General features: G+C 40.4%; 1 protein-coding gene across 1 annotated transcript in view; it reads right to left on the minus strand.

Moving 5' to 3' along the window:
- Positions 1-18,400, minus strand: part of RNF150 (ring finger protein 150) — a 113,465-nt gene that overhangs the window by 26,653 nt on the left and 68,412 nt on the right. Inside the window, exons 3-6 of the mRNA XM_064416563.1 lie at positions 16,403-16,474; positions 15,914-15,996; positions 9,693-9,789; positions 3,916-4,126 (exon numbers count right to left, since the gene is read on the minus strand). Of these exons, the coding sequence (XP_064272633.1) occupies positions 3,916-4,126; positions 9,693-9,789; positions 15,914-15,996; positions 16,403-16,474 (463 nt within the window). The remainder of the gene's footprint in view (positions 1-3,915; positions 4,127-9,692; positions 9,790-15,913; positions 15,997-16,402; positions 16,475-18,400) is intronic.

The raw sequence follows: 18,400 nt of genomic DNA on the forward strand, positions 1-18,400 counted from the left end.
CTGACCCAAAGAATATTGCAATGGTCTCCTCAAATCTTAAATCCACCCTCTGAAGCTGGTGTAGCCAGAGCTCCTTCAAGTTCAGATCTTAGTCAAGTCCAGCTTACACTCATATCATATGTAGAGCAGGAAATTCCACCTGCACTGAGATTTTCAAAAATGTTAGCATTTTGCAAAACTCACTACTAAAAATTAGGCACCGCAGATTTCTCTGACACATTATTGTTGAAAAAGATCCTTAGGTTGTCGTCTGTCATATGCTCTGGAGAGCTGAAAAAATCAGAGCAGTAAAGTCAGCTGAGATGAACTCTTACATATTTCACACTATTTCCCCCCACCCACTCTCCCCTCCTTTTTTTAAAAAACCTCCAGTTTTTCATTTTTTCCATCAATACTTTTTCAGCAACCTGTTACAGAAATAACAACATGCTATCCCAGGATCCTACACAATATTCCACCACAGAGGGCAAACAGTCACTAAGACTAAATACTGAAGAGACTTTGGGCTGTGGATATGCCCAAGAGACTTGATGAAGGCTTGGATCTTGCTAAAAGGCAGACGAGAGAAAATGCTGGCCCATTTTTAAGTGCTCAGTGCTACTAAAAAGGAGATTCTTGGTTTAGCAAGGAACCCTAGGGCTTAGTCCCATCCAGATGTTCACTGTACACTACATTTCTGAGGGTCCCACAGATACTAGGAGCATGGGGAGGAAAAAGGGAGGGAGAGAAAGCAAGATGTCTGCTGAGCATACACACAGAAATAAGAAGAAAAGCACTGGTTGAGTTCCAGAAATTAAAATCTGGCCCCACTAAAGTAGGCAGGAGATTTGCCACCATGGAGACAGAATTTTACCCAATGTGAACAGTATTCTGGGAATACCCTCCCTCCAGACACACTGTGGGAGGTCTTCTGGTTCTGAATAATCACTGGAAACACAGGAAGAGAAATTAAACCCAAACCAAGACAACAATACCAGAACGATTAATCAACAGACAAAAAAGAATGTAACAACAATATGAAGTCAAAAGTGTTGCAGAAGTGGGTGGAAAGAAGGTGGCAAGTCCTTTACCTCCTGGACCACTGAACTTTGTGAGGAACAAGGCAAGATGCAAGGCCTTGTGGTGCTGGGTGCAGGAGGCCACGTCAAGGCTGCACTGGAGTCTTGGAGTCTGCACAGATTCAATAACAAGGGGGAAAAAAACTTGTAATGCAGATTCAGCCTTGGAGTAGGCTTGCATCAGTAATGCTATATTAAGAGGCCAGAACCTAGCAACTTCAGCAAAGATTCCTAGGAGCAATCAATGTCATCACTTACAAATTCCCATGCAGGCTAGTTCACAGAAAGGGCAAGCTCAGCAAGCTCTGTGGTTGCGTAACAGAGCATTCTGGATATGAGAAATAAAATAAACAAACACAATGCCTATAAAGGTCCATCTACTCTGACAGCTATGACCCAGTTATTTAGCCTACAGTTGCCCCCTGATGTAGTTAGCATTTGGATTCATACCACAACTATATATAAGGTCCTGGATGTTCCCCTTTCACTGCCTTAAGAGTGCAGGTTGCCCACAATGCCAAGTTCTACCATTCAGGCTGCCTGAACTCTCCAAATTCACATGAGGCAACTAAAGAGTCAAATTCCCATAACTGCTGGAACTGTCCCCCTAACCCTAACCAAAGACCTCTTCTTTGCTACAGCTCTGCTGCAAAAAGTGACTAAGTGACTTTTATGGGAACTACTGCAAAATGTACCATGTTGGATGTGGTGATGACAGCAGGGGAACTTGCTCATCCATCACTGACAAATATTCAATTACTACATTGCCCTTTAGATGAGAAATTCACATCTACACATCAATGATGAATGAATGACAGCAGCTAACTAAGCATTAAACCAGATTTCCCTGAGTGACTGTGTGACAACCACAGCATAGGCAGGCATACATTTGCTTTTGGAAGGTCTCAAGGCACTCTGAGCTTTCCTCAGGCCTTCCTTCCTCTCAAAGCCACTGGAAAATCCTGCTTCCCCACCCACACCTCTGACAGTGTGAGGTTTACAACCTTCATAGAGCTTGGGTCATCTGCCAGTTTTCTCTCCCTGCTCTCTTCTCTTGTTCTCTCTCGTATAACCAGGAAAAAGCTCTTTTCACAGTCCTTCCCTGGGCCTGGCCAGTCTCTTCGGGTGATGATGATTTCCTGATGCTCCATAGTTTGCTGTTTGTGTGTCTGGTCTTGGTGCAAGTTCCTTGTCCAGCCTGCTGCCAGCCCTCAGAATTGTCCCAGTCTTCAGACCTATTGTCCAATATTATCAAAGGTAAAGGGGAAAATGGAGGGTAAGGTGGAAAACAAAGGGCACCAAGGCAAAATCAAGCATCTTTGCAGCCTTGCAGAATTCTGCTGGCTCTGAGAAGGCTTTTCACCTTAACTTAGCTGGCAACTTGGAAAATGAATTGAAAATGTGTTTGGTCCTTCTGCAATCTCTTGAAACAAATCTGGAGGGAAGAATGTGCCTGGAGAGTTACCAAGCTCTTGTGCTTCCTGGAAGCCTCAACACCATTGTTACGCCTGCTGAGAAACCAGAAGAGCTGCTTCTGAGCCTGAGAAGATCCTGGGATGAAAAGCACAGACTGCTCTCATGCTGGGCTTGGGACCAGGCTGCTGGCTTTTCCCAGCATGTGTCATACAGCTGTGTGGGTAAGGGGCACGCCACAGCCCTCCTTCCCAGCCTTAACAGTGTGAATCTTGCAGAGAACTGTGGGACATGGACCATTATCCATGAGAGGATCTAGTGGCTGCTGGAGTGCTAAAGGGCAGAGCAGAGACCAGCATTTAGCCCAGTCTTTATTACACTGTGATGCCATCATTCCTTTGTTTTTAAAATCAGCCTTAAATGCGTTTCAAAAAAATTATTGGAAGCAACAAAATCCCATCTTGTTCTGAACATCTCTTGCCAACACTCAAGGAGAGTTGAGAAAACTGAATGCCCCGAGCTGGCAGCTGGCCATGGAAGAGGGCTGGGATTATAACCTTGCTGCTCACCCCTTGCTGGATCCAGAACTTAGACCATAAAAGGACCACACCTGAAACCTGAAATCCACAAAACAGAATGTAAAATTCTGGGTCACCAGTATCTAAGGTCACAAGTCCAGTCTTTCTAGAAGTTATTTTCACTTCCATGACACTGGCCACATGAGAGAAAATGGGATTATCAAGTCTCTCCACAGAGTAGGAAGAGTAATGTAAAATAATTTCAGCCTAGTGCCATCTCCTGAATTTACATATGATATTATTACTTACCTTCCTTTTCATGCCCAGGACCATAGCAGTACCTAGAAACCACTGAAAATGTGTATTTTTTCCAGAACCTACACAAAACTGTATTTTATCACATTCCTCTACCTCTCTTCAAGTATATCTAGTGATTTTCTATAATAGTCTTGTCAGTACACCAACTGGTATCAAATAGATAGGTATTTTCTACTGATCTGCTATTTTGCCTAAAATTGAGAATTTTAGACTAGCACAGTCCTCACTCAAAACAGCTGACAACATTTCTTTTAAAGAGTCAGAAGCAGCTTTTCAACAGAGAACATAATTTTTAGGAACAGAGAGACATGCAGACATTTTGAGAATTACTTGTTCAAATACATGAAAAATTCTCCTTTTGTTATTGTACAAATCATTAGTGTTGTTTAACTCACTCAGGCTTTCAAGTACAGGAACTCTGACCATCAGTCCAGTATAGCAGAACACATGATAATTAAATTTCCTTACCCTGTAGATTCCTGCTGGGCTTAAAATAAGGCTATTGCTCCAATGAAAAGCCCTCAAAGGCTGCTCACTAGAGACGGGTTTGTGGTTGGGGTTTCTAGACATTTATTTCAGTGCAAATCCTGCCAGAAATTGGAACTTACTGCTTGTTGTGAAGTTACTCTCGCCAGCCTGAGGAAAGGAGTCTACGTCCTGGATGACTTGCAGCGCTCCCACGGTCCGGGCTGGGGGATCCAGGGCCACAGAGCTTTCATTCACGGTAATGTCACTGGCTCCTGTGATCTGGTTCGTCGGCGGTCCTCCTATGGATGCTTCCAAGTCTGGAGGTATATCATCCATGCAATCTGCATTTGGCTAATGGGAAGAAAAAGGAGAAAAACGAGCTCTTACCTGATAAAAAGATTCAATTTACTTCTTACCTCTTCGTCAGATTTTTTGGCTTTATTTTAGTATTGAAAATGAAAATATATAATGAAGAAACACAGAGTTGGTCTTCATGTACTTAATACAATCTGTTGGAAGAGAGACCCATGCCATGGAAACTGTCTCACCTACAATTGCTAAACATTCTTCTTTATGCTTTTAAAAGGGTTAAGGAATGTGCACATTAAAAAAAGTAACTCACTTATTGGTATGATCTGCTCAATATAGGCAGATTGCTGAATCAGATCACAAATGTAAACAGAGACAGGAGCTGAAGGGGAACGATTGTATTTAACATTTATTATTTTTTTCAAATATACATTTTACAGAGCCAGTATCTGAGCTTACAGGAATAAGAATTCAATAGGAACTGCCTGTGGGTACATCTATGTGTGTGGTGCAAAACTAGAAGCTAAAACTGTTTGTAAGACAAGTTTCTAAACATCAAAAGATGTTTGCTAATACTGTATTTCCTACAAAATAGAGAAAAGAAACAAGCAGACAAGAATAGGAAACTGAAGAGCATTGTTTGATTCAGTCTTTCTTGCTATGTGAAGCAAGACCAGTCCTCAGAGAGACAAAGCAAGACTGAGCTGCAATATGTGGATGCCTTGTTAAGCTAGGAAACATTAATTTAAGTTGTTCCCATTTATCTTTATTCTCCAGGAATCAGACAGCTAGTCTGGATCCGTCACTTAGGTTTTCTATAACTTCAGGGGTTTGAGACATTTTTGCTGTGTGATTTATCCCCTAACCCTAGGTATGAATTTCTCCCTCTGCCTTCCCTCTGCTCAGCACTAAGCAGAAACAGGGCTTAAGCTGCTCGACTGGAAACCCAACATTCAAATGGTCAGTGTCAGAGGAGCTGTACTTTGTTTGGTGGATCTGATTTTTTTCCTATGCTTAGTTGTCTCACATGCCAAGGCACTTTGGAAAATCTCACTATCTGCTTATCTCCAACAGCAGGCACCAAGAAACTAAGCAAAATATGATACAGCAAAGGCTTAAAGAGAGATTTAACATTAAGCACAAGAGAAATCCCCTTGAATTCAAGTACAGAAGGCTACCATATGTTTACTTTTTTCCCCCCCAGAATCAGGAACTTAGCATGTTTTCTTTTTTCCACACATTCCCTGTTTGATTGTTGTCACCTCTTAAGTATTTTTTTCACAAGTGTTCCTAATGAAAAAGACAGGCAATTTAAGCAGTCTCGGATCTACAAACTGAAGTTTGGAATGAAAACTAGAATTTTTGTTGTCTGGCTACAGTCTAGTCCACAAGCAGCAAGAATGCCCCAGATTTGGGATAAAAAAGGCATATTCAACTATACCAGGTGTTAATGAAACTTATTGAATCTGTATTTTTCCAAGTGAAGTACCAATCACTTATCTGTAGGACAGGGACCCAAAATTATTCCAAAATTATTCCTTATCACTCTTTCCCCCTCTCTTAGCTATTATAAAACAATGTTTTCAGAATATAAGTTAAAATTTAATTTACTTTTGATGACAGTGTATATTAAAAACAAAGGCCTATTTTTATTTCTCCTATAGGAAAAATTATTTCCATTTTTCAGGGGACCAGATGTCTGTCCTTTGCTCCGATTCCAGTTATTCCTAGAATGGGGCTTTATCACAAACTTTTAAACCTTTTGAAGAGGGGATTATAATTGAAAATCAACATTAAAGATGTAAAAATAATATTGCTTGATGTAATTAATCTCTTTACTCCTGAATAATTTTAATTTAAAAAAATACCCAAAACTAAGAGCATGCTGTAAAACTATTTATATTAAATACTGATCAGAAAAAAACAAAAAAACAAAAAAACAAAACCCCAAACCATTATGGCTTTGGCTGCCAGAGTGACCCAGATACAGTTGCTAACTTTAATTAAATTGGTTTCACTTGTTTCCTGCATGTAAGTGCTTTGAGAGCACAATTCCACTAAAGTCAAGGGAAAGCTTTGTATTGACTTCAGAGGGTTTGGCTAAGGCTCTTAGTGAATAGCTTCAAGTCATACAATCTGCTGCCAAAAATGCAGCTGACTGCATATCCAGCAGATGTTTGCAGGAAAGAGGAAGAAGCAGAGGGAAACTACTTCATGTGATATGATTGTCCCAATAGCAAGGTAGCTCTTTGAAAGTGAAAGACACTTTCACTAATAATCCTTTTCAAATATTGCAGGTGTAGTCTGAGCTGGATTTTCCAGCAAAGAGTGGAAAAGGTCAGGCCAACCATTTGCTGGTAGATAGCTAATAATCTTCTGGAGCTGCAGAGTGCTGTGGAGAAAAGTGGAGGTGTTGGGGTGCTCAGTGACTGTGAAGATGAGTGCAGGAGTTTTGGTACCTCATGGCTGCCTGGGGAATCTGAACTTAGGGTAGATAATATTTGAAGTTTCTATTACAAAGTAAATGCAGAATTTAGTTGTGAATTGAATTGAAACATTTAGATATTTTGGGTTTAACCAATCCTAGAAAATCCAATGTCTTCCTGCTAAATGAAGTACAATATATCCACAGACAAGCAAGCCAGGTCTTTAATAACAACCATAGGACAAACATGCAGCTGGCAGGGAAAAAAACCCTATAGCCTGTCTACGGTAAGATTTCCTCATTCCTCCCATTGTAAAAGCCTCCAAAAAGGCTTTGGCAAATTTGCACCCAAGTCTCCCATCAGAGCTTGATGCCTGCCTAAGGCTTTTTTCTTCTTTATGAGTGGAAATTTCAGCTAAGAGGGCTCAGCAAGACTCAAGAATGTGGTTAGGGAATGATATTTTGCTTTATCCACTCTACAGAAATGTTTGCCACCTCTCACAGAGAAGCCTTTAGAACCTTATGGGTTCTTTGAGGGCAATATCTTTTCCCACAGCAGCCTATGGACATCTGCTAAGTGATGAGTCTCTAAAAACACCAGTTCATGTGTGTTGGTGGCTTTTTGGTTTACGGGAACACCAGAAAGCACACCTTAGGAATGATGCCCACCCTGGGCTGTCCTCAGCTGGTGCTGGGCAGTGAGAATGATGAGGACAACATGATTTCTGTGCAGGTAGAAAACAAGTCCTGGGAGCTGAGCAGGAGCTCAAAAGGACACAGGCTGGGCAGGAGGGGTTATGCAGAGGAGAAGCAGGAGAGAGCATAAGGTAGGAAAGGAACAAACAGGAGTTGAGGTATATTTCAGAAAGAGAAGGTAGAAAAAAGACAGGAAGAGGAGCAACTGATAGCAGTATGGGAATTTTTAACCCTCAAGCTACCAGATGCTCTTATGCCTCCACGTCCTTTGCTGTAAACCACAGGAAACCTGACACAAAGGCTACCATTTACTCCAATTTCCCATGGACAGCAGCTCCTACTGGAAGTCACTTTGAGGGACAAGACTCTCCCTTCATGAACATATCAAATGATCTATGTACACCAATTTGCTCCCTCCAAGAGATGAAGAGGGCTGTTTTCAGCTTGTTGTATGAGAATAACCTACAGGAAATTTTTACAGAAATTCATACAAAAAATCCCCTAAAAAAACCTTTGCTAATGGAACATTAACATCACATCCAAGTGCTTTATTTTTAGTATTAAGACAGACCAACTTTACAGCTGATTTGGAAATCTTAATTTGAACCAGTTGTTCATGTAGGTTACAGCAGCATCTTTAATTACATGCTCAGTACAATTATTTCCAAAGAAGCTCCATGCATAAAGCTCTCAGTGAGGAGAGCAAGCTAGATCCCTGTTCTGCTGTACTGTACAGCAGAGGAAAGGGAGCTATGAGAAGGGAAACGGTGGTTGAGGAAATGGTGTTTCAATTATTCCTGGCAATTAGGTACTTCTACACCTGCCACTACAGAGCTGTTCATAGGCAATGAAATCGAGCCATGTAAACCAAAACTTCTACACATGGCCTCTGGGCATGTTTTTTATTCCACTAGCTGTGCCCAGCCTCAAACAGCCTGTGGACACGCTTAGCCTTCCGCAGCAGCCAGTGAAGCCAGTGAGAGCTGTGTTCTGGATGTAAATTCCAACAGCACTAAACTTTCTGGGAAGCCTTTAACATCTCACTGCAGGCCTCCAGAAAGCATTGCTCTGGTTTGTCTATATGCCCTGATTATGAAGCTGGATAAAGAGCACATTAATGACAAATTTGGACAAATTTGGACAAAAACGTGAACGGGCCAGTGTGAGAGCAGAAAAGGTATGGTGCTGTCAGATGCACAGGGAAGCCATGGAACAATACACTGGTAGGGAGAAGAGGTGTCAAAGCCCTGTGTAACTGCTCATAGCAGGCCTGTGAGCTGAGATAGAACCTGAGGAAATATTTCTGTATTTAAGCCTAGGTGCAGAGATGCTGAATGGCAGAGCTAGCCTTTGTTTGGGCTTTTGATCTTAAGCCCCGATTTAACAGTTGCATAACCTCTAAATATATTAAAGACAATATACACATTTAGCAGAAAAAGTAGCCAAACTGTTTTGATGAATTACCCTAGCTACAATGCCCTCCTTCTTTTTCTACTTTGCATGTTTTCAGTTTGGATTTTATCATATTTGGTTTATAAACATATCTGCCTGCAACCTGCTTCCTCGTCTCCATGAAACTGATTTCTCTGAGAATGGCTATACCAGCTCCCCAACAACTATTTTACTTTATATAGCTCTTTCAAATGTGAACTGGTGCATCACTGACTGAAACTCAGGGGGCTATTTACAGCACCTGGTAATGCACCAACTGGAGGTGTTTCAGTATTGAACTTCACAAGCCTTGCACAGTGAGGGACAGTGACTCACTCCTTCCTAGTGAAGCCCCTGAGCTTGGTGATATCTCCAGTTGGGAAAGTGTATGGCAGACAGGACATACACCAGCTGAACACAAACATGCGACTTAGAAAGATCAATTACTTTGGCAGTTTCTAACCACATTTGAATGTTCCAAATAACAAAGAGCTTAACAATTTCTTGTATGTCATGTGCTCCACCACATGCTTAGTAACTGGGAAAAAGGGCCCTTAACTGGAATTAGGAGTACAGACCTTGCTTCAGATAGACTTTAAGAGAAATTTGACAGAAAAAGGACTTGCTTCCCCAGAATGAGCAATTTGTTGTCCTTGATGAGTATAGCAGAGAAAATTTCACTTGCAGAATTTCTGCTTTAATATTCGAACCGAGAGCATGATTAAAAAAATAAATCCAGTCCTGAAAGCTATGTGAAAGAGTCTATAAATCCATCAAAACACCAGTGAACAATCTTCTGCTTCACCAAGCAGGCAGCCACAGACACAGAAATCCCAAAAAACACTCATACACACACACTTTTCCTTGCTAATACTAGTGGGGTGCAGGACAGAGGTAGAATCAGACATTTCCAATTGTACTTCCCTTAATAAATCAATTAATTATTCAATCATATGGCAAAAAGAGTGAGATGGGAACAGACAGGCAAAGGCTAGGGATATACTCAGGTGGCTGGTGTTTCCCCTCTGCCCTGACGGGCTGCTCTGCAGTGCTTACCGGAATCCCTAGAGCTTTTAGAATATTCATTTTACACATCGGGCAGGTACGATGGTCTAGCAGCCAGGGGTCTACACAGGACTTGTGGAAAAGATGCCTGCAATGAAAACCAGGATATCTTAATTCATATGCACCACAGCACAATTTACCATTTAGTACCAGATGATTCTTGAGCTCGAATTCTTTCAAGCGAGATTATTTCAACTGGTGCAGTTTGTGACCTCTTCAAGGACTGTAGAACGAGGTCCTATGCACATAAGGCTAAAATGATTCCTGCAGCAACTGAAGCACATGTGCACATTTCAATGTGTTTGGAATAGAAGATGCACATAATTAAGAAACTTACAGAAGATACACAAAATGCATCAGCAAACCCGATATTCTTTTAATGTTAAAGGCTGCCAGCAAACAAAAGCTGCTTGCTGGAAAAGGTAAAAATAATGCTAGTTTTTCTTAATAGTTCTACAGACAAACCTGACAAATTACACATAATTTAAATGTGAAGCCATTGAGGGTCTAGTATTTTCAGGACAGAGGCATAAAGAAATAAATTTCATTTGAAAAAAACCCCAACTTTCCATTTAAACAGAAAAACCAGTACAATGTTTTTATAAATATTCTCTCTGCTCTTCCCTGCTCTTTAGAAGTTGCCCATCAGAGAGAGCTCCTACACAGTTCCCTGAAGGAATTGCTGTTAATCCTGTTCTGAGTCTGAGGTTACCACCAAGCAGCTACCTGAGCCCTGTAGCTGCTGGGCACCACTTTTCCTAGACATTAATCAGGTGGAGCATCTGAAAGTTTCTTGTTTAGGTTTGCCTTTAACAAACTGATAATGACAGTAGAGATATTCAGTGTGTGTACCTGACTGGCACACTGTATCCTCTCTTGAGAGCATATTCTTCTACTAGGAATACAAGAAAACATCACCTCAGGGGTGGTCAGGGATTGGAACAGGCTGCCCAAGGAAGTGTTATCTGGAGGTATTTTATTGGTGTGGATGTGGCACTTCAGGACATGCTTTAGTGGTGGGCTTGGCAGTGCTGGGTCTATTGTTGGACTTGAAATACCTAAATATCTGTATGATCCTAAGGCTCAGCCTGGAGCAGGGAACATACCAGTCTCTGCAAGGAAATGCAATCTCTGAGAAAGCCAGAGTCACCTAATGTACCAAAGTAACTCTAAATATTTAACTGCTACTTATTCAGCTGAATAGGTCAGCAGATGTGTCACTACATGGTCCTGTGCTTTGTGTCACTTTATACAACTATGGCAAAGGGCAAACATATTCTTGGAAGTTCAGACCAGTCTAATTATATCAGCTGGCTGGGGTATCAAACCTCATTTGATCCTGTATGTCAATATGATTAATCAAATGAAGCATTGTGATATTTGAAGTTTAAGCCACTACTTTACTAAGGCTACTGAAGTTCACAGCTGTACTTCCAAACACAACCTGACCTAATGGATAAAAACAAATAAACCAAATTTTGGTCTCTGTCCTGCTTAACATTTCCTTCCTTCTATCTTAGGAGGGGCATGTTCAGCACATTATCAGAAAAGCATTCTAAATAGGTGAAAACATAAAGATACAGTTCTTAGGCATCTGTAATTTTACATTTAGAAGTCTAACCAACAGATTTTCTTGAGTTTGTTAGTTCAATGTTAATTCATTATGTCATACCTTTCAGTTACATGAAATAATAAAGAAACTGTTGTTAGTGATTGGTGTTCTTTAATTATATAATCAAATTCATAAATATGCTTATTGGCAAACATCTGAAGCACATTTGTGCCAAGATAATCAGTCAGTTTAGAAAACCTGAGATATTTATTAAGCTCTCAGAAAACAAAACAGATTTCCAAAATCTGTTTTGAATAAAAAATGCATAGTTTCCACCAAGACATTTTACCAGAGACCAGAAAATTCCCTTTTGTTTTCATTTCCAGCTTTGAAAACCTCAGTCAAACCGGGGTTCATATAAGAGAATTTCATGATGTTTGTTGAGCATCAAAAGCTTGGAACACTTTCATGCCTTAAAGACTTTAAAATCTGAAGTTCACTGTTCCTAAAGTTGGCTTCAAAAACAATATTCTAAAATAAATCAAAGTAATTTAAAAACATGACAGATCTTGTCACTTTGCACATCTCAATACTAATTTAGCACAGTGTATTATGACTCCATTAATTTCAGATTTAATATGTACTACAGAGGGAACTTGATTATTTGACAAAAATTCACAGAATAATGGAATGCCACTGAATATCAGATGAAGATTTGCCTTTTAAAATTTTTGTACTGCATTATACAATTAGAGCTCTTATAATGTCTGTTTTGAACATGTAAACATTTGTGCAGAAAAGCAAGGCGGCAGGCTTTGCAGATTTGGATTTGAAAATTTATTAGGTACAGCACTATGCACATGCTTATGGCATTCAACAGATTGTCAATTGTTTTATGTTCCAAATTCAAGAAAAAGAAGGGTCAGCATAAAGTAAAACGAGAGCAACTGCAGTATTTCACTGTCCCATGGTAAGACAAAGATGTAAAAAGATCAACTTCAACAAAAATCCCTCCCTTTGCAGTTCTGACTGATGCAAGTTTTAAATGGAAGGAGAGGATAGAGCCATCATGGGTGATTTCAGAAGTAATGACCCATACAGGAAGACAGTAAGAGATGTTTCAAACTCGGGCTCAGGATATAGCTTTGAAAATCAAAGTCAAAGCTAGAAAAAAATACAGGTTTTTTTACTATTGTGTGCAACCACATTCATTGCAAAATGATGTTGATATTGATTTGAAAAGTTTTGCAAAAGAACTGCAATTGATGAGTTGACAGAGAGGAAGGTGAGATGTTGTCCCAACCTCATACAAAGGGAAAGGAAACAACTGTTCATCTCCCCCAGGGATAAGAAGCACAATGAAGCTGTTTAAACTGTAGCAAGTGAGATCCAGGTTACACAATAAGAAAGGCTTCACCACAGTCAAGGTAATGAAGCACTGCAATAAATTATCAGGGGGGTTGCTTTCTTCATCCTGGGAGACTGCAGAGTGTGTTGGAAAAAGCTGCCAAGAACGACATGTGCGTGCCAGCGCCCCTGTGCTGTTCCAGAGGTGCTGGCCTCCTGGGATCCCTCCTGTGCTGCACTCTCCTGTGGCTGCACATGGCTGTGCAAAGCTCACAGAGCACAAAGCAAAAGAACCTCAAAGTCCCAGAGCATTCCATTTGCTGTTATCTAAACAGCACTTCACATTTTTAAACCAGACATTGCTTTTGTTTGAAATGTATTTATGTTATTTTTAAAAGATGCAATTTTAATAATACAAGAAAAAAAACTATTCTACACTCAGCCCTAAATAAATAAATAAATAAACAAACTAATAATAATAATAATAATAATAATAATAATAGTTTTAGTACAACTATTGTAAAGTGTTCAGCATACCAACAATTTTGAGAGGCTTTTTTTCCAGATTAAAGGAAACTATTCTACTCCCACCTGCCACTCCTAGTCTCACCTATGCAGAAAGAGAGGAATATCCTTGAACCTTAGAGTAAGAGCATCAGTTGCCTGGATTAGATCTAGGGCTGAGGTAAAGGATTTAGAATTTTTATTAGTGAGAGACTGAGTACCACTGTAGTATCCAACAAGAAGGTTTGAGATTCTGGGGGGTGCTTGTACAGCATTATTTACTTCTGAGGAGGACAAAAGATGATGAGGGTGAGAGGAAGGAATCAAAAAGAAAGTGTGTGATGAAATAATTTTCACAGAAGCTAATAAAAAGGGAGAGCAGGAGTGATAACTCTCTGAACTCACAGTTGTTCATGGAGTGAAAGTTCAGGGGAAAAGAATGAGCTGGAGTGAGGTCAGAGAATGTGTTTATTGGGGAAAGAAATGAAAAAGCAAAAAAAAGAACCTATGAGGCACTCAGTAGAGATAAGGTTGAAAGAAATCTCTTGCCTCTCTATAGAAGTTTAAAGTAAAAGTTTAGTAAAAGGCACAGACTGGGAGCAGCAGGAGCAGTACTTTCTCCAAAGCTACAGCAGAAAAAGCAATGGTGTTTTGAAACTGGAGATGGAAGACAAGCAGAATGAAGTAAGGCTGTGACAAGAGATGTCATTCTAGGAACCTTGAACTTGGTTACATTTGATCTTGTGTCAGTGCCCTTAAAGACAACTTCAGAGATGTTTGCTACCGTTAAACTTAAAACCAGCTGCAAGTCAACACTTTATACTTTTATCAAGTGTCATTCCTTATTTATGTAATGCACTCTGTGAAGTTTCTTACTTCAGTCAGTTGTGGGAGCTGCCTGACGAAGACAAAGAGGAAGAAGCACAAGTTCACTTGGAATTCTCCTCTGAGCTTTCCAGAGTGGGGTACATAAAAACAGCTATCCCAGTGCCAGCAGAAAACAGAGGACATTTGGGAAAACAGCCCAAGTCCTAGTAAACATGTATTTTTTTTGACTTCAGAACTCATCCACTGCTATATTGGAGGTTTAATGAGGTTCCCATGTAGAAAATGCACCTGGCTTAATTGAGGATACTGCAGCAGGAAAACTACAGAGTCTGTAGGTCTTTATCAAGATATAACACTCCTACTCACTGCACAGAAACAGAAATGAATCCACTTTCCTTTTTGTTTTGGATGAGGAGATGAGATTGAAAACAGCAGAAAGAATCATGAGTACCATTTCATGTTTCAGAAGTTCAAACCCATGCAAGTATGTAAAACACTGCCCTTGCAGTTTGTGTAGCAGGAAAGCCCGGGTTGGTGAAATAGCTGCTTGAGAAAGATTTTTGAGTTTTTATAATTCCAGATTACTAAGGCTCAAACTGTGGGTATTTTACAAGACAGTTCAGCTACTGCTACCCTTTCAGCATGAGTCATTTTCTGGGTGACCTTTTAAGCCAGCCAAGAGCTAAACACCACCTGTTAACTCTGTGTTTCCTATTCACTCTGCTTGACGCAATGCCGTGGATTACAAAGGCTCATTGAATTATGAGGTGGGACACAAGTAAAAGCTGAAGCTTAGACATATATTTAAGCTGTTGTAGATCTACCTCAAAACACTGCCTGTCTCTGTCATGCAAAATTTCCAAGCTTTATTCTCCTTCTGTGCAAAAAGGCTTGATGCTAAACCAAGGTCCACATTTTCTGGTAATTTCTCATTTTTCTGTATTTCTGCTTCATGAAGTGATGTGTTTGTGTCTGCTCATAAAAGAGTTCACATGCAATTTGTCATTGTGGGAGATTTGCAGTAGGTCAAATTTATGATTAATCTGTTGTTTTGTGTTAGCCATTTAGTGATGGCAGTAAACAGATTTAATGAATCACATGAAGTAACAGAAATGGACAGCTTGTAACATTCAAATATCTACTAGGGTACAACACAGCAGGAAAATAAACAAGTATTTTGGTTTCTCAAACCAGTTAACATGACTCAGGAGAAGAAAGAAGTTCTATTGAAAAATAAAATCTCTGCTGTATATGTGCAGCACTTCATATCTGTATTTCTATGGAAATCAAACACTTGCTGTTGCTCTCCTAGGGGCAACTAATCCTAGGAAATTTCTCAAGAAATTGATTTCCTTAGAGAAATCCTCCACTGGTAGCACTTCACAAATGACAGTACAATAGCACAAAGATGAGTACAGCTGTTAGGGGTGGCTAGAGGCTGCACTCCTGTGTCACATCACTGCAGGTGGATGTGCTGCACAGGGCATCTTCACATGAGGCATCTCTTTCTATGGCTGGGGATTTTTTCTGTCAAAAGTCATCTTTTTCTCAGGCCCAGGACAGCAGAAGAAGTAGCTCAATGGGGAGCAGGAGCCTGCTCTATCCCTGGCTGCTGTGGCCAGGGCTCACTCTCAAGTCAGAGGGAAATTTTCCTAAGGCATTTATTCTAATATAAAAAACAGTGAGGAAAACAGACAAATCAAAACTTTTGTTTAAAAATCCTACTAAAGACTTTGTTATACTTTCAGGTCGGATAAAATTTCTGACCACCATACTAAACCCTCAGGGTCTCACCACCATCACTAGTTTCACTTCACATTGAATAAAGAGGCATTTCAGATATCTTTACCAACAGATTTGGAATAGGCCAAAATAATAAACTCACCCTTCCCTCCCCAAGTTCTCAGGTAATCTCATCAGTGTGAGAGCAAAGACTTTCTTGAAGTAGAGATTATTAAAGCTAAAAGCACATTCAGTTTACCTGCAAGGCAATATCCTGACAACATCATTGGGCTTGTAGCCTTCAATACAAACAGCACAGTTATCAAAGTCTGGCTCAGTCTCCTACAGGAAAGAGAATATTCATCATATTCATTTTTTATTTTGTTAGCTAATCTCTTCATATAAGAGCCTATGTGACAAAGTAAAACACTCACTGAAGCAGATTGCAAATCCAGTAATGCATTTCAAAACCAGCAAGTCAGATTTTTTGACATGTTTCCAGCTGGAAACTTGCACTGGGAAGCAGGCAGATTTAGTTGGTATGTTTTAACTTTCAGAATTTTCTGCATCTTTAACCAAATCACCCTCTCTCCCCACCCTGCTTCATTTAACTTCCACTCCTTCCCCACCTGAAGGACACAGTAGCTAAATAAGCAATTGGCATTTCTGTTCTGCCTCATTGTCCCAGAGGTCTAAAGGAATCCTCAGCATAGAGTTTAATTTAGTAACAAGAATTTTGAAAAATTACCTTGTCACCTTTCCTGATCGTCCTGACTTGCAGCTTGCTGATTGCTTTCTTCGCAGCATCTCCAAGCCGGCGCTGCAACACAAAATTTTCTCTTAAGCAAAGAGCATCTCTTCATGCAGAAATCAAAACTTTTTCTCCCTAGGCATCTTAATAATGTTAAGAACATGGAACAGGATAGTGTGTAAATACAAACATAATAATTCATAAAAAGGGGCACCACAGGTGTGCTACGCTGCAGCAGCGTGTACTAATGTAGGTAACAAGTCCATTATTTGATTGTCCTACTTCTTCCCTCACTTGTTAAAAAAAAAAAATACTGGGCAGTTATCAGAGTGAATGCTGAACTTTATTCTTACATTGTTCCATAACTAGTTCATTATCTTCAGCAGGATACAACTTCTGAAAGTGAGCTGTTAATTTTTTAACAACAAAAACACTGAATAATCTCTCCTGTCTTTTTTCCTGCAATACAGAGTTGCCTACTTTATAAAAATGAGGTGGAAGCATCTGCAGTTTCTTACGGGTAAAGCACTATATAGTCCTGCAGTAACCTCCTGCCCATACATAACCATTTGCTTATTCTTTGCCTTTCTATCATTCCCTCCAGTGGAGCATAAAGTGATTACCACGTGATGTTTCTGACTGTTCTCCCATATTTCCAAAACACTGTTACTGTGCTGGCAGGGTCACAGCCACCAGGATTAAAGTATGTAATAACAGCCTGACACAAAACACCCTGTCCTCAGATACTGCAAATGGACACATCTAAGAGGCTGGGAACATCGCAGGGCAGTTCACACAGTTACTGGTCAGCACCCTGTGCTACAGAGCTTGTTCCTGTATCAGTGCTCCAAGGACTTGGCTGCTCACTTGTGCTAACAACACAAAATCTAGCAGCAAGGCAGTCCGGAGACAGACTCACAGGCTGGAAAAGTCTTTGGGAGGTCATGCATTCCCACCCCCTGCTCAAGACTGGGTCAACTTCAAAGTCAGAACTGTGTTGGTTGAGTTTTTACTATCTCCAAGAAAGGAAATTTCACAACCTCTGTGGATAATTTGTTCCAGTGCTTAACCAATCTCAGCATTTTTTCTTCTCTAAACATACTAATGGAATTTCCCTTTCTGGTAATTTGTGACCATTACTCTGTGCACTTCCAGGAAGAGGCTGATTCTGACTCCTCTCTGACCACCCTTTTTGCAGCTGGAAGCAGAGCCCTTCCTCCTCCTTGGCTCCCCACCCAGCTCAGTATGCTCCCTTGACCCCTCCTCAGACAGTATGTGCTTCTGCCCCCAGACCATACTGGTGACCCTGCTTTGGGCACTCCTCATTTTTTCTATGTCTCTCTCACATGGTTTCATGCAGCAGTGTCCACTCCAACGTCATCTTTATAACAGTTCATGATACAGCACGTTCCAATTTGCCACCAATAAATGACTTGACCTCTTCCCTTCACCTCCTCTCCCCAACCACATGTCCAGCCATGTGTTGCTAGAGAGGAGACTTAGGGCCTTGGTGATTCATTTAACATTCTGAGCTTGGAAACTCATGTGCCAGAGTTCAGAGGGGCCTGTCAGCAGGAAGAGTTTCCAGCTGGAGGGGGTGAGAGCATGAGGCCAAAAACAGAAGGAAGTTTGAGGCAATTTATAAGTTGAGACCTAATCACCACACAGATATGACCAGTAAATTGCCACTTTGGTCTTCAGATTCAATTAAAATCACAAAATTAAATTTACAGAGTAAGCTTGTTGGATTGGAAAGGCTGACAAAAGACATGCAATATTGAAAGAAGAGTGCAATTTCAGATCTAGCTAAAGAGGTCAAAACAATCTTGACTATCAGGAGATTTACATATGAGCTTTCCAGCAACTTAATTATTGCATGTGAAGGAGTATCTTGTAGTTAGACAACATCTCTTTCTGTGGTCCATTTTTCCCAGAGTCTCCCTTAAATAAAAGAATGAATGAGAGTTGGAAACATTTCTTGTCAGCTATTTGGTT

Source organism: Passer domesticus, chromosome 4, assembly GCF_036417665.1.
Source record: "Passer domesticus isolate bPasDom1 chromosome 4, bPasDom1.hap1, whole genome shotgun sequence".
Lineage (NCBI taxonomy): Eukaryota > Metazoa > Chordata > Aves > Passeriformes > Passeridae > Passer > Passer domesticus.